Here is a 16,820-nt window from a genome sequence, read left to right on the forward strand (position 1 = left end):
ATAAATATAACAGTTAAGGCCAGTATATTCTAGACAATGGTTTAAGGTTAAAGAAGTTTAGAAATTGTTGTAATTAGTGTAGTGAAACACCAAAGTGGACTAACTTTAAGATATTTTCCGAGATTTCGAATACTTATGTATTCATCGCCTGGGAAATAATTAATTAAGATTTTCTGGTTTTGAATCGTATTATTTGTTGTAAAAATTTTAAATTCATAGGTTTCAAAATATTTCTTCCTCTACCTATCTAAACTCCAAGTAAAAGTGAATTTTAGTGAATTTCTGGTGATTTTCTTCTTTATATTCGCTGGTAAGTTTTTCTTTGCTTTTTTATTGTGTTCACAAAAATTTCAGTTATCTTTATGGATTTCCTTTTATGATAGTTTTCATATTAGAATATATATGTCTAAACTTCTTAAACCATTGTCTACTATATACTGACCTTAACTGTTATATTTATAATTCTGTATCGCTCAAAAAAAGCTCGTGTCCATTGGTGCAAAGAAATGCTGAAAAAAATTTTATCTCGATGCTTCAAAAGACGTCTATAAGATCGTAACAGGTGATAAATCATGGATCTATGCATACGAACTCGAAACTAAACAACGATGGACTGTATGGGTCTTTCGAGCCGAGCCAAATCCAACAAAAGTTGTTCGCACACGAGGCATTTCGAAGCAAATGATCGTCTGCTTATCTGGACATGTCGACACAATTCTAAATGATACACCAGCATTTGTTTGCCAGGAGTGCAATAGGGTTTACTCTTATGTGCTGACTTTTTATATAAAAAAGCCACCTCATAATCGAATATGAAACAAATGCCTACTGCCCCGTACTCAACCACCCACTCTTGTTCTGCGAGCACTCGAACATCAGGTACTGCAAATATAAGAACCGATTCAGCACCAGTAATACCGTTTAATTTTACAACCTCAATTTCGAATTGTCTAAATCAACGACATTCCCGATATTTGATGAGCACCATCGATTCAAGCAATTCCGCTATCAAAGACGCCCTTTCTTATAAAAACAAGAAGAAACTTCCTTATCACCCACTTCGGCTGCTAGCGTACGGCTTACGAGGATCTCCCGGAAAATTACCTTTCCTTCCGCGATAATTTCCCTATCGCTATTAGGTGAACGTTTCCAAACCCCAGCTTGTATATCATCGGTGTTTTCTTCGGCTTTCCTGTAACCTGGTAAACCCGTTAATCAGCCAAATGGCCGACGATTGAGAATAGTACAGCCACATCACTCACATGCAATGAAAACGAAATCTATTACACTCTCTAAAACGTTGTTTGCTTCGACGAGTCATTTTTGTGCTTCCATTATTTCAGTTAATACCTCAATACCTTCTTTATAACCCATCAAAATCGCAGCTCTACAGATGAAAAGATTTCCAGGGCCATTCCTGAAATCTCCATATCTAAAACTTTATGGTGTGTTGTTATCCAAGATTTGTAACATGCCATTCGACATGTTACATGTTTTTCTTCAAACATTTTGAACATTCCTTTGTCCACGTATTGTGGCACAGTAGTCACTTCGGATTTATTTATTCTAACTTTCGAGTTTCTGAAAAAAAATAATTTGTTATCGACCTCCCACTCCATTCGAGAAATTATGTAAACCTCGAAATTGATTCGAATTTTTCCTCTACCTATCTACACTCCAAGTAAAACTAAACTTTGCTTTTTTTATTGTGATAAGAAAAATTTCAGTTATCTTAATGGATTTCCTTTTGTTTTAAGCAAATTTTATATGATAGTTTTCATATGAATTTATTTGGGGAACAGAATCCTGTTTGGTAATATTTTAAAAAAATATAAATTCAATTTTTTTGTATGTTAAAGTATAAGCTCCTTCTTTTCGTTCTACTCGTTCCTTCTTACGTAATTTCCATCTGTGTTCCCGTTTCCTTCCTCAATGTATTTTTTCCTGCAGTGCTACAGCTGCCAGGTTAGGATTTTCCACCCCAAAGGATCCCAACCACCAGACTACCAATTCAACACCCCAAAATCTGTGAATCCAGATGATAGCTGCAGCCTTACGAGGATGTATTGATATCTAGTTAGCCTAGACCAGTTCCATACATAAACAAAATATTGCGTTACCATAGCAACGGCCAATAACTTATTAGAAGTGTCAGTGTAAAGTTTGACGTCAAAAAAGTGAACTAGAGTTACGCAATAAATGTCCCCCGAAATTGTGAAAATCGAAAAATTTTAGTATCCAGCCATCATCAAATACCTGTATTTAAAAGGGTTAAGAGGTAAGCAGATTTACGAAGATATGCGACCGTGAAAAATTTGGACTGCAAGCTTCAAAAGAGGTAAACTTTCCATTGAAGATGATGACCGATCGGGAAGGCCAGTTTCTGTGTCAGTCCCCGAAAATATCGATGCAGTTCATGACATGATTTTATCAGACCGTCGAATTGGACTAAAACGGATATCTGAAGCACTGAATATTTCATACAAACGCGTTCATCATATAGTTCACAACAATTTGGACATGAGAAAAATTGATTCAAAATGGATCCATAAATGTTTGAATATTGACCAAAAGCGTGCAAGGGTAGAAGCATCGCGTTCGATCTGTGATCGATTTGAAAAAGATGTAGACTTCTAAATTTGTTGCTGAAACTCTTTTATTGTTCTTAGCAATAAATATTAATTTGGATAATCGTGTCGGGGAATAGTTTTCGATTGTTTAATTTTTATTTGTAATTTCATTCATAAGGTTTTTCCAGCTGTTCCGCCCTTTTTTTATCAATTTTTAACGTCGTTCGTTAAAAAGCTGATGAGGTCCAATTTAATATTAATTGTTCATCCAATCTGAGAACCAGTTATTTATATACTTCAACTGTAGCCGAATACCACTCCCTGAGGAAGAGTTTCCTGCCGGGGAAATTAAGGTTACAGATTGAAAGTGCACTAGCTTAATCCGGCCCTGTTTCCTGCGTTTACTCACAATCGCAGATAAGTGAAACTTATATATGTTTGGATATTAAACACAATAATAACTTTTGGTATGTCTTTTAATTAAATGTATAATGAATAATACAATTCTAAAAAATTACAAACTATAATTGTACATTTCAGTGTTTTTTATATATTTTGCCTTTATTTACATTTTACAATAAGCAATAATAATTATAAAAAAAGTAATCTAAAATAACAGATCAAAGTAATAGATCCTACATCAACACAGCAAACATACAAGATATTGCAAAAAAGCAACAAGAAAAAATAGTTGCAAATATCTTATATAAATTAAATCAATAAAATGATATGAAGAAGCCAATTGTACAACGAGATGCAAAAAATAATAAATGTCAATATTTTTTTAAATATTCAAAAATACCAGTTTTCACAAGGTAAATACATTGATTAGGCTACAGCGTTGTCGAAGAAGACCATAAATATATAATATATAGATTTCACAAGGAATCCTCAAATTTTTATTATTTCATATATACCACAGACATATATTATTATGTAAGGCTTATTTGAGACCCCCCACCTTTAGCCATTTGCATCCCATGTTGTGAAGGTGTTCCTAATAATCCAATCAACAGATTCTATACCCAAATGCTGTTCACTTGACGTGAGATAAAAACCTATGTCTAGTTAATTGAACGCCCATTTAATGTTATATATCTGTGTTGTTATAAACCGCGGCCTATTTTGTTGCAAAGTAGACCCTGCGCAACGAGCTGCACTGATTTTTTTCCTATATTTAAAATTCTTGACCTACGATAAACGCTTCCGCACAAATGTAATCGGCCGGATACTGTTGATTTGAACTCCATCAGATTAGTCTTTTGTGGTCACTTACAAGTTAAAGTGCTTTATTTGTTGTTTTAATGAAGAATGACGACAATGTAGACAATATGAACTTGAAAGGGTAAATATTTTGGGCAAAATTTTCATTTTTATTGAATTTTCTTCAAAGTAATTTCAATGTCCCCGTATTTTTAATAGATATTCACAAATTAAAACAATTTTATTTTCTAAGATAAAATTAAAGATATTAAAATATTGAGTAAAATGGATAATGGGTTCTATATTAACCTTCCGGTAGTCGCGCCATTGTCTGTGAGAGCAGGCCATCCCTTTTATGTTGTAAACAATAAGATTTGTACCCTATTTGGCTGAACGGACTAGTACCTTTATCATTAAGATCGAAATTCAGTCAATTTTTGGCAGTTGGTGCGGGGTAGTCTGTCGAGTTATCGTATCTCAGACTGGCGCAATAACTGCAGTTACAAATTAGTATGAAAATATAATTTTCTAGATAGTTTTGTTATTCAATATCTATTTCAGAAAAATGAAAAGGAGCAAGTATATTTGTAAAAACTTCTGAATTATGTAGGACAAGATGATAGTGATAGTGAATGAATTGTTTTTGAAGATGAATCCGATGAAGAGGAACGGGACAATGAGGAATTTGTGATTCATGAAAGTGATTATAAACAAGAAAATTTCAGATACGCAAGAAAGTGTTGAGGCAAGGGTAATAACAAAAAATGGACCATCTGAGTAATATGAAATAAATGCTGGTGTAAGGCAGGGTGACGGACTCTCAGCGGTATTGTTTAACATTGCAGTTGAAGGCTTAATAAGGGAATGTAAAATAGATGGAAGTATCATTAATAAATCAATACAAGTAATAGCATATGCTGATGATTTAAATCTATTAGCAAGGGACCAAGCGAGTCTTGAGAGCACATCAGAACAAATTGTAAGGGAGGCAGGAAAAAGAAAATTGAAAATAAATCAAAAAAAGAAAAAGACAAAATATATGGAAATTGAAAGGAAGAAGAAGTTCGCCAACAAGAAACAGTCAAGATAAATGACCTCATCTTCGAAGTAATCGACACCTTTAAGTACAATGATAAGCAATATAAACGAAACAAAAAATGAGACAAGACAAAGAATTCTTGCAATACAAAATTATAATGCAGGGCAAGAGAATAAGCCGAGCACGAAATTAAGAGTCTACGATACTGCGATAAAACCAGTAGTTACATACACCGCTGAAACAATGAGACTAACAAATATGGAAGAACAACTAAGAATATAACCTAACCTAACCTAATCTAGCCAAAAACTATTAGAACAAAGCAGGATAATATAATATCAGCTTAGCAGGGTCAACACAGGCAACCAAGTGTTTAAAGACCGCTGGGGAGATTTGTATTTATTTCTTCGATGACAAGATAATTGGAATTATTGTTGAAAGTACGAATAAAAACATATTGTCTATTCAAGCAAATTTTTCAAGAATGAGAAACAAAAAATATCGAAATATGGGCTTTACAGGACTCTTATAATTATCTGGCCTTGATGACTCCAATGGCTCAAATGCCGAGGATATTTCGAGAAGAAATGGGTATGGCTTAAAAATGTTTTTCCTTGCAATGAGTTTGCAGAAGTTCCGATTTCTTGTACATTGCTTACGATTTGATGACAAAGAAACACGCTCAGATCGAATAAAATTTGATAAATTAGCTTCCATTCGTTCAATATTCGATAAATTTGTAAAAAAATTTCGAAATGGTTATAATTATTCGGCCTATATCACCATTGATGAGATGCTTCCAGCATTTAGAGGAAGATAGTTTTTTCGTCAGTATATTCCCTGTAGTTGGAACAATAAGAAAAAATAAAGTTGAATTGACAATTGAATTTTCAAAACCTACTAAAAGACCTATCCTACACAAGTATGTTTGGCTTCACCGACGATTTACCAATCCTTTCATATATACCAAAGATAAAAGATGGCCCATGGTGATATTTTACAATATGTTGAATGTTGCAGGAATCAATTTCCAACTTATATATACAAAGATAACAATCTCGATAAAAAATGATTTACGTCGACGACATTTTTTGAGAGATATATCAAACTTATTAATCCATCCTCAGTTGCAACAGAAAGTAGCTATAACGAATCTTCAGAAGACATTAAAGCTAAGATTAATGAAAGTTACTAACACAGAAGATAGAGAACTTCTACCTGTATTGCAAGTGCAGGGAAGAGCAATAATAGTATCTAGCCCAGGAGTGGGTAAATACTCCTAGGCGCGGGCCATAATGAGATTTTCAAAATGTCTACCGGGCCAAAGACCGTAAACACACGAATGTTTTAGTGCATTTCTCCCCACCCACATTTTTTGACCAAAACACTACATATGATCTATTTCTGAACTGTGTAACGTAATTTTTGAACACTTTTCCAATTTATTATTATATTTGCAGAAAAACATTAGAGATTGAAAAAATGCATGGCGGGATTTCTCAAAGGACCGAATAAAGCAAGCAAAAGGGCCGAGTCCAGTCCACTGACTTTTACCCACCCCTGATCTAGCCCCAGGTTTTTTGTTTAACATATATTGAGTTACCATTTTCAAATTTTAAATCGATTTACAATTTTTTTTGTTTTTAATTATATTTTTTAGTATGTTTTTTATATGTGTATTTTTTCAAACCTTCACTATATTTCAATTAAAATAGATTTAAGAATTTTTTTCAACTACAATGATTTTTTTACTATACCATATTCTATCAAAAATATACAAAACCATTTCCTATTTTTGAACCCCACTTGGTCTGTGAGATCGAGACGGCAAATCTTGAAAAAAAAAATTGGCGCGACTACCGGAAGATTAATGTAAACAGTTATGTAATTGGAACCTAGAAGATATCAATATGGTAATTAATATCCCAGCGTCCAGTAAATTAGAGATTGCTTAAGAGCTGTTAATGTGAAATATATCTTTCAAATGTATCGAAACTAGGAATATGATATATTTTATAATTTTAGAACAAAAGTTATTGTTTTGACTTAGGTTCGGAAATTGTTTCACAAGTGAATACTGAGCATGTTAAACTGACTTTGGAATTATGATAATTAGAAACATCTTTTTAAAATGTTTCTCGGCCTATAATCTCATGTTTAAATTATTTTTTATTACCACATTTGTTTTGAAAGAATAGATAAAGAGGAACACTATAAAGTAATGAATAATTATAGCATTCCATTTACAAGAAATTTCAAATAATGTGAACTCATTTAATTTACTCAAATCAGATGAATTGACATATTTACCTCCCCCTTACAGATTCGACACCAATGAATGAATGTCTCAGTTTATCATTCCATTTTACTCACCATATCAAAGTGAGATAATAAGTGTGGGCTATATTAACTCATATTTTTTTCATCTAAACATGAATCTATCACCATATTTTTGGTACAGTGAAATTATTTTTTGTTGATCTTATTCAAAGTTGGAACAGAAAGTGAACCTGGTCTTTTTATTATATAGTATATAAAATAGCTACAACACCAAGCGAGCATCAGTGATTTATTTTTTAAGATATTCTGATTTATCAGCTCAGTCACTAAAAATATTCAGTTTTTTATACCAAAAACTACATGAAAAATAATAAAATAATTTATGTAGTAGGATATTCTAATCATGAAATTCCTTATAACCATCGCAGCATTTTAAAATAAAATATTTTTCACATCTCGTTATAATCATCATTAAAAAAATTTTTAGGAAGCAAACCAATTATTATGGCACAGATATTTAAAGAAAAAATAAGGAATTACAAAATATTTAAAAAGGGGAACAAAACATAGCAGCCGATTCGGGACTAGACCTTCATATATTTTCAAACAATAATTAAAAACAAATATCCACTTATTATTTAATACGGCATAATTGAAGGTTATAGGTGGATGCTGCACCAAATTTAGGATAACACACAAATAATAGAATTGTTTTTATTTTACAAAAAAAATAAAGTAGCTCCCTTAATTATCATTGACAAGAATGTCTTTCACAAATTTTCAGGATAAAATAAACTGAGTTAAAGAAAAGTCTGTAATTTAGGTACCTAGAAACAAGCTTTCACTAAAATAAATTAGTGACAAACCTATTTTCGGGTACATCCACTCCAGAACATTAATGGTAATACAAATAAACATATTGTGGGGAAGAGTAACCGATAGGGAGGAAAAAATAATGGAAAAGGTTTTGACTCGGAAAAAGCATACTGAATGGAAAGAAAAAGCAAACTGAAATCTCTACTTGGATATTAATGATACTACTTATAGGAAGGGAAAGGCTTAAAATAAAAGACATATGACATTGGACCAGCAATCCTATAAGCATCAAAAATAACAAAAGATATCAAAAATACACACAAAGAAAAAATATCATAACCAGAAATGGAATAAAGAAGTAAAAGAATAACTAAATCTATTTTGAAATACATAAACGCACAACCCATGGGACAATTAAATCAAATAAGAATTATAAATGAAGACCAATAAAAAGGTGGCAAAATAAGGTAAATAAAATACGGACTGGAATGAAGAACAATCCATCCCAATAGATAATATGAATACATTATCTTTCATAAATTTCCCCTAATTTTCAATAGGAGAAAAATAGTTTTATAAAATATTGATTTTTTAATACTATTTACATGCACTGGTTATAAAATCTTTCAAAAAAGTATATTTTAGTAATCAAATTGAAGATATTTTTGTTCTATTGTTTTTATTATACATTCAGATTAATCTCTGATAATAGACAAGTCATCGAAGTTTTTTTATGTGTAGTGGAAAAATTCAGTTTCTTCATTAAGGATTTAGATGGGCAGAATAACAATAACTAACACTTAAAATAGTTCAAATATATAAAATTGATTTGTAATATAATAATGAATATTAAGTGGACTGTTATAAACCACTGTACTGACTACTTGGCAGGAAATTTGGGCCATAACTCGAAAATTAGCTATTTTATCAAACCATCAAAAAACCCATTTTGTTGCATGAAATTGAATTGCGAGACATAATTTAACCAATCAATACAAAATACAATCACCATACATCATAGTAAGTAACAAATACATACAAGAAAAAAAGTATGACAGCTGATTTTTGGAAAAGATCTGACTAAGTAATTAGCATTCATTAAAGTATGAATCAAAAATTCAATATTGAGGAAAATGACATTTTTTGCCGATCCAAACTTTCCACATAACTTCGATTAACATGCCAAACAAAACAAATAAAAAACTCATTTCTTATACCCTACAATTAACACATGTCACTTTAATCCTTAAGATCTCACAATAACCATTTTTTTACCTTGCGGATTTTCAAATTCTCATACTTGGTGGTTTTCTTACTGGAAGCATCATTTGGAAGATGAGAAAATTCTATATTTGCGTACTTAATCTTGGACGAGGTAGTTCCCCAAAAACAGTATCACCGTGGACACTTTTGGCCAGCGCTTTTATACTAGCTGCTATGTCTATATTATCATCTTGAGGCTGAAATTTTTAATACAATATGAAGTAAGACTAGATATTATGCTTTGTACTTATTTATTATATATATTAGTGGACATAACTGATAATCACATTTAAGAATATATAAAACTGGCGGTTATCGGAAGTCCTTAAAAACAACTACGTTCAAGAAATTTCAGTTCAGTAAAAATAGACTTTAATGGCTTCAAAATTATACCAAAAAATGGCCTAAGAATTGTGCAAATAAAAGTTTAAATACAGTCAGACACCTCAATTTGGGAACAGTTTATTAAAATTTTGTATCTAATTCTACCTCAGGAGTTATGAAATTTATGACTGGTTTCAGTAGATTTAGTAGCAGTTCCAAGATTCAGAATACATTTTCTAAAGGTATTTATACATTATGGAATCTACCAACTAACTGAATCAGACAAATCCTTTGAGATAATTATTATGAAGATTTATTCATGATTGCTGTCAAAAAATTAGCGGTGTATGAATAGATGGTTCAACAGACAATCATCTACCTAGTCTTCTTGCAGAGTCCTTCAATTTGTTAATTGTATATCAAGAAAAAATCTGTAATAAGTTATTGCTCCAGTTTTCAGTATATTTGAATAGTGAGCCATCCAATGAACTAATTAAGAATCAAATACATTTTAAGCGCAATAGACCAAATTTCCCCTACCAAGGAGTTTATTACACTTGCCAAAAAAGCGCTAAAGCATGTTACTGGCCTCAAAATGACACAATTATGTTATAAAAAATGCATCTAAAAGAAACAATTTCATGAGAAGGAATAATCTGAATTATTCCAATTTTAGAACTTTAATACTCTGAAATCCATGAAATTTCTGGATCTTATTAAAAACATTAATCACAGAATGCCTTTCCATCACACTGCAACATAGAACATGCTTTGGTGAAGAAATTTGAAAAAACGAGGAAGTGATCTTTTTGATGTCCTTCCAAATACTGGAGTTTATTAAAATGCTGGAACTAAAGGGCAAACTGTGGGTGGTACAGGGCAGATTTCATATAAAATATACCTTCTGCCAAGAGAAAGGATTCAAGGCTAATTAATTTTTTACTTAAATAGGTTGTGGTGCCATTATTATGTAAAAACACTTACCATATCATCCAAATCTTCAGAAGACGGATTCCTAGCTTGAGAAAGAAACGTTGGAATATTCATAGGTAAAGATTTTGCTATACTCCCTCTCAGAGATCTTTGTCTTGGTATGTTCATACGATCATCTTTACTATCTAAAAAATTATTTCAACACGTTATCATATTGGACCATACAGATACATGTTCTGCTACTTTGGCCTAGAAAGTGGCTATATATCTAAAATAACTACTGTTTTTGTGGTTTGAAACAGTTTAATTCTTTTAAAAGAATCGGCAATGGGAACAGGTGTAAAAGTCTCCAACAAATATTTTGAATTAAAAATGCCTACCATCTCTGTCACTTTCTCCAACGTCACTTTCCGAAAATGAATTAACATCATCACTACCATCAAAGTCAAATAGGCCTTCTGCATCATAGGATGTTACTGGTACTGCTGGTGAACTTTTTTGTTTTTTTGGAGTATGCCTCACCTAAAAGAAATAAATAAATTATACAGAAAGAACTCAAATTTTATTCTAAATTCTAAAATAGTTTCTGAAGAATATTTGAATCTATTTTTACTTCTTGGGGATAATTAAAATGATGCAAGTTCACTAATTATTCATCAACAGGATTAAGAGAGCTATTACTATTGATTTATGCTTATCATTACCGAAACAAAAGGATAGTTTGTGTGTTTTGAAATAGTAAGTCGAAGAAAGATTATTCTAAATAAAACTTTATATTACAAACCTGTTTTGCCTTTTCATTTGACTTCAAACTAATTGGTTCAGTTAAATTGAAAGGTTTTGCTAGAGGTTCCCGAAACTGTGTAGACTCCATGAAATGATTTGTACTTGTTGTTGGTTTAGTTTTTTCAGAAAATCGTTGAACTAATCTGAAAATAGTTGAAGTATGTAGATTTACGCATGCAAATTTCATTCATGCATGTTAAATTGTTGGAATTGCAGTTTGGTAATTTCCTACATTTAAATTTAATGAAACTAGAGTTATGAATAAGGAAAATTATAATTATTTCCTCTATCTCTTTCTATGTATATTGACTATTTACACATTTCGATAAACATAATCTTATAAAAATAAAACAATTACTTGACTTAAATATGTTGATCAGTCATTAACTATTCATCTTATAAACCAACGCGTATTGATTGTCAATAACAGTATAATGAATATATTTAATTGCCAGATCCAAACTTCACAAGATTTATTTATAAATTTCAAGATAAAGAATATTAAAATCACAAAATTTATAAACAATAATAATATAGCTTATTTTTACAACTGGTACTTTTATTATCTATCAGATAAAAGACAGTGTATACTTGGTATGATTGGTTCCAATATTATATAAAAACTAAACAATAATATTGATTAGAATATATCAAAAGAAATAAAGCTCAAGAGTATTATAAAAAATCAAAATAGTCCTTCTTGAAAGCTGGGTTTTGTCCACTTATATCTGATCACAAGAATCTTATATACAACATTGGAAGAAAGTTTCCAATGCATGCGTAGATTATGGTAATGCTTGAAGTCTGAGATGTGTGAATCAAAATACTTTTTACTTTAATCACCTATAAAAGCGATTTGAGCATGTGCCATTTTAAGATTTAATGTTGCTGAAAGACTCATCAGGGATTTCAGTTTACCAAGTAAACTAGTGTACCATTGAATTTTCAGATGACTAGATGACCTAAAAACAACATGGATTCTACCTCCCTTCCTGAAGAAATGTTAAGGTACTGGCTGTGAAGATGTTCTAAAGGGGAATTATGTTGATCATGATTGAAGGATTCAAAATATTCCATAAAAATATTGGTAAATACAGGAGGACGGGTTGAACCTATAGGAATATCCGAAATTTAAGTGAACTATTAGAGAAGACCAAATTTATTTTGCTATTAATATTACAAAAATTATTTAATATTCATGTTGGCAGCCTGAAAAATATTTCCAGCCCCTTCCCTTAATCACAGTCAAAATTTGAACTGAGCATACATATAAATGAATAAATTCTTTCATTATAATTTAAAATGATTCTTCTACTTCTCAACTAAGTATTTCATTTTATAATTTAATTATAGCAAAATCACACTTTATGTTTATTACTTACGTTACTAATGAATCATGTTCTTCATATGCAGTATCTTTTAAATTGTTCAATATTTCATATTGTTCTTCGGAATATTTCTTAATCCTTTCCTCAACGGCCACCATCTCCTTCCTCAAAAACTCTGACGTAACTTCCCTAATACTTTTAATAATGGATCCATAGTCACAATTTGGGTCTAAAAAATATAATTATCTAATAAAAAAATTGTCTTTTATGCACAAACCATGAGTTTGAAACAAGTGAGTAAAAAATATGTAAATTTCAGAATCCCTAAAAAGGAGCATAGAAACTACATTTTTAGATGATTTAACAAAATGATACAGAACAGGTGTTTGGGTTATCGGGTCCAGCCACAAGCAAACATACGAACTTAACAGAAGAAACGGAAACTATTTAATCGCAACTATTGAGGATTACACTGACTGACAAACTTTTTAACTAAATTTTAAAATATATCAAATTTGACAAAACACGAGGCTACTACGATGCGATTAAAGTGACAACAACAACCACTTACTTCACTATACCAACTACAACCATGACAGACACTAATTCCACAACAACAGGCATACTCCATTACGCAAGTGTGTTCAAATTTAATAAACCCAGCAGCCATAAGGTTTTGGTAACATTTTCCTTTTTTTAATTATATTTAAGAAAAGGTGAAACCTGACTGAGATTGTAATTAAAAAATTTTGTAGTCATTGCCTAATAAAAAGCATGCCATTATTAGTTTCTCTAATTTTTAAGTGATTCCAAAATTTGAGTTGTTTCTTTATTCAGTTTAAACTTATGGCATTGTGTCAAGTCTTTTGGGAAGCCCTATACTTATATGAAAATATCTGCATAACATTATATTACTTTGTATTTATATTCTCTACTGTTTTGTTGTGGAGACCACTAGTAATGTTCCTCTTTTTAGACTTAACTAACATTAAATTGTAAATTGTTTCAGTATAACTAACAGCAAGTGTATTTTCTCTAGCTGATACGTTGCTAATACTATTTTAACAGAATTCTATTAATGAAAATAGTGTTTTTACTTGGAGGGACATACCTATTACTTCAATAACAAATTTTCAATAATTAACAATATATTAAGTTGCAATTTCAGATCTTCTCAGTCATGTTCTGAATCTCTTTTTGGGGAAATAGAAAAGCAATTAGAAGACTTTCTCTCAATATTTTGTAATAGTAAATAAATAATAGGAATGTTTTTAGACTTCTAATTTATTTTTTTACTTATATGTACCCACTGCATGTTGTAGTTGAAACAGAATGTCAATACATGCCAATTTTGGTGCCATTAGTTTGAAAAATGAAATTACAATCCTGTAAAAAATTGCTGTTGGATAAACAAAATGTACTTAATAGTAAAAAAAATTATAAATACAAGATATTAATTTTAAGAACATTATAACAAACTTGCATAAATACCTAAGTTTAATAAACAGCACATTTATTTGAAGATGATGACTTTAAAAAAAAAATAATAATCTAAAAAACTTACATAAATTTATAACATTGATGTTTTCATTAATATCACCTGGATTTATAATTACATTGAAAACCTTAGAAATTGCTAATTGTTCATTCCTAATTTTCTCTATTGATTTGGAATCCTAAAAAATAGATCAAAATAAACTAAATGTTAAATATATTATTTGTTGATCAAATACTGATACAATGAATAATAGATGGAACTGTTTATAAATTAATATTAAAGTTGATATGTAGAACAGTGTTGTTTTAATAGGTTCCAGCACAGTTTAGAAAAATATAGACCAATTTTAGAGTTTAAAAAATTGCTATTACCAATAATTTTGAAGACATCACTACACAGGCTGCTCCTTTATCTCTATGCACAGCATAAGTTTCTTTTAAGCAATTTAAACAACAATTTATATTCCAATGTCCAACAGTCCGCGTTTGTACCATTGTAGGTAAAACTTTAGTTATATTTTTCAACTTTACAACTTGCAACAGTTCCTAAAATAAAATATCTAAAACTACTTATTGTACAAAATTTCAACTAATTGTTTAGGTCTTACATAAAATTTATTAATAATTTTTATTGTATGAATTTTCATTAGGATTGGAAAATAGAGTTTATAATAGATACTTTATAAATTTTGTATTAAAGGTTTATCTGACTTGCCAAATCCATTTAAAATATTTTAACTCAACCGACTAGAATAGAGATAGATTTTGTTATTCTGACTATAGTACTTTTAGTGTATATAGATCTTAAAAATGTATTTGTTAATTTACAGAGAATACAGAATTTTAAAAAAATGTCTGTTACTGCAATACAATATAATTACTGTAAATGCAATTTTGAATTGGAAACAGCTAGACTACAATAAGAAGGAAGCTTAAGTCCAACTTTATTTATGGATGAAATTATGAAATTTAAACAAAGTAGAAATAACTGGATTAGCATCTGATGACTATGTAGTGTGTATAGCCAGCAAAGAAAAACATCTATAAGTATAGATGGTACAGAAATAGAACAAATGTAAACATTCCAATACTAATAGTAAATATCGATGAGGTAGGAACACAAGAAAATGAAATAAACAAGAATACAGAAAATTAGGAAACTTTGTCGTACATGAGTAATGCTTTATTAACAAAAAAGAAATTACCCTCGATATATGGTTTTTACAACAAAATATATACCAATTTTTAAATTTGTCTGCTGTGTCCAGTGAATTACACTCTGTTAAATTCTTAATTAAAGATTAATTATGACATAAATTCTTCAAATAACTCCAATTTCCACATTTTCCATATAACTTAGACTAAACTTGTAATTTAGTGTTATAGCTGGTACTGAGTATTTTGTTTTATTAAAGACTTCCATTATATTTAAAAATACTACTTGGACTCAAAAATATTTGCCTTTTACTACCTATAAATTTTTAATGGTAGATTTTTGAAAACCATATTCTGCATGTGGGAAGAAAAACATATATTATTAATGTTTACCCCAATTGGTTATAAAACCAAAATAGTGATATAATGGCAATTCTTTGGAATTCAATTTTCAAATGGCATATTTGCTTTGATGCACTTATGGAATTAAAATAATATGTAGATTATCCCCTACAAAATATTTTGTATCAGTTATCTAATGTCATTCCATTGGAAAACATAATCTCTCTAAATTAGTACAGAAAATATAATTTTCTTGTTTTTATTTCTGTATTGAATGTTTTAAACAAAATAGGCAAAACCAAGGAATACTCCCAAAAGACTGACATAATTATTTGCAATCATATATACACTATTAGAAACAATGAGATTACATGCAGAGATAAAACTGAAGAAATATTTTTAGGCAGGCCAGAGAAAAAAACTGCTAGTGTAGTATTGTTAACATTAACAGCCCAATTATAGTAAATCTAACAGATTTCTGCCATTACAAGATTTACATAAAAAATCATCTTGTCTGATGAAATAAATTTATTCCTAATTCGGGAAATTGAATGTATATTGTTAATTAACCTATATTTCTATTACATAGAATGGCGAATAAGGAACTAAGGGTAGTTATAAATCACAATAAAAACCATTGTAAGTAGTTTTCGAGCTCATTTCGGGATTAAATAGGCTAGTAATTAGTTTTAAATGATTTTTACTAATAAGTAATTTTGAGATTATTTTTTCTTAATTTGACCAGAATGTATATAGCGAACATATCTAATATTAGATAATTAACATACTTGCTCAAAAAATACATCGTTCTTCTCCTCTTCATTTAAATTCAATGATTCTGTCATAATCTTTTGGAAGTCATTTGAAGCGGTCTCAATGTGAATATTAAGACAAAAGCAACTGAACATCATGAATAACTTAAATTAATAATCGAACAACACAACAAAATTATAATGACAATACCGAAGACGCTTGGTATATTAAAAAAAAGTTGATGAAAATAAATTACAGCTGATAGAGATATTCAATGGTGACAATATAAGCGGGCTTCTTCGATAAATTGGAAAGAATTTATGGGTATCATAGAAATAATAATCACTTTTAACACATCATATTATCACAAAACAAGTTTCTCTAAAGAATTAACATAAATCTTTTTATAAAATACACCAAAAAACTTTAATTTTTGAACAAAGAAACAAGGAATTTAGGTACTAATAGATCGTTCACTCTCGTAAAGTCACGATTACCGAATTTTAAATGCCAAAACGCAATTCGATAGGC

General features: G+C 30.1%; 1 protein-coding gene across 1 annotated transcript; it reads right to left on the minus strand.

Annotated features, from left to right (window-relative positions):
* Positions 1-3,034: 3,034 nt before the first annotated feature.
* On the minus strand, positions 3,035-16,820 carry LOC130440762 (uncharacterized). Its single transcript, XM_056774085.1, has 8 exons — positions 16,325-16,820; positions 14,412-14,585; positions 14,107-14,218; positions 12,597-12,771; positions 11,213-11,357; positions 10,809-10,950; positions 10,480-10,613; positions 3,035-9,368 (listed from the first exon to the last, which is right to left on the minus strand). The coding sequence occupies exons 1-8, from the start codon at positions 16,445-16,447 to the stop codon at positions 9,255-9,257; spliced, it is 1,119 nt and encodes a 372-aa protein (XP_056630063.1). The 5' UTR covers positions 16,448-16,820; the 3' UTR covers positions 3,035-9,254.

This window comes from Diorhabda sublineata, chromosome 2 (assembly GCF_026230105.1).
Source record: "Diorhabda sublineata isolate icDioSubl1.1 chromosome 2, icDioSubl1.1, whole genome shotgun sequence".
Classification (NCBI taxonomy): domain Eukaryota; kingdom Metazoa; phylum Arthropoda; class Insecta; order Coleoptera; family Chrysomelidae; genus Diorhabda; species Diorhabda sublineata.

Excerpts from the sequence above, each read along its gene's own strand:
- LOC130440762 (XM_056774085.1), bottom strand. The coding sequence starts at position 16,447 with ATGATGTTCAGTTGCTTTTGTCTTAATATTCACATTGAGACCGCTTCA. Across the intron at positions 11,358-12,596 it reads GAACATGATTCATTAGTAAC|ATTAGTTCAACGATTTTCTG; the intron begins GTAAGTAATAAA and ends AACTATTTTCAG. Across the intron at positions 9,369-10,479 it reads CTGAAGATTTGGATGATATG|CCTCAAGATGATAATATAGA; the intron begins GTAAGTGTTTTT and ends TAAAAATTTCAG.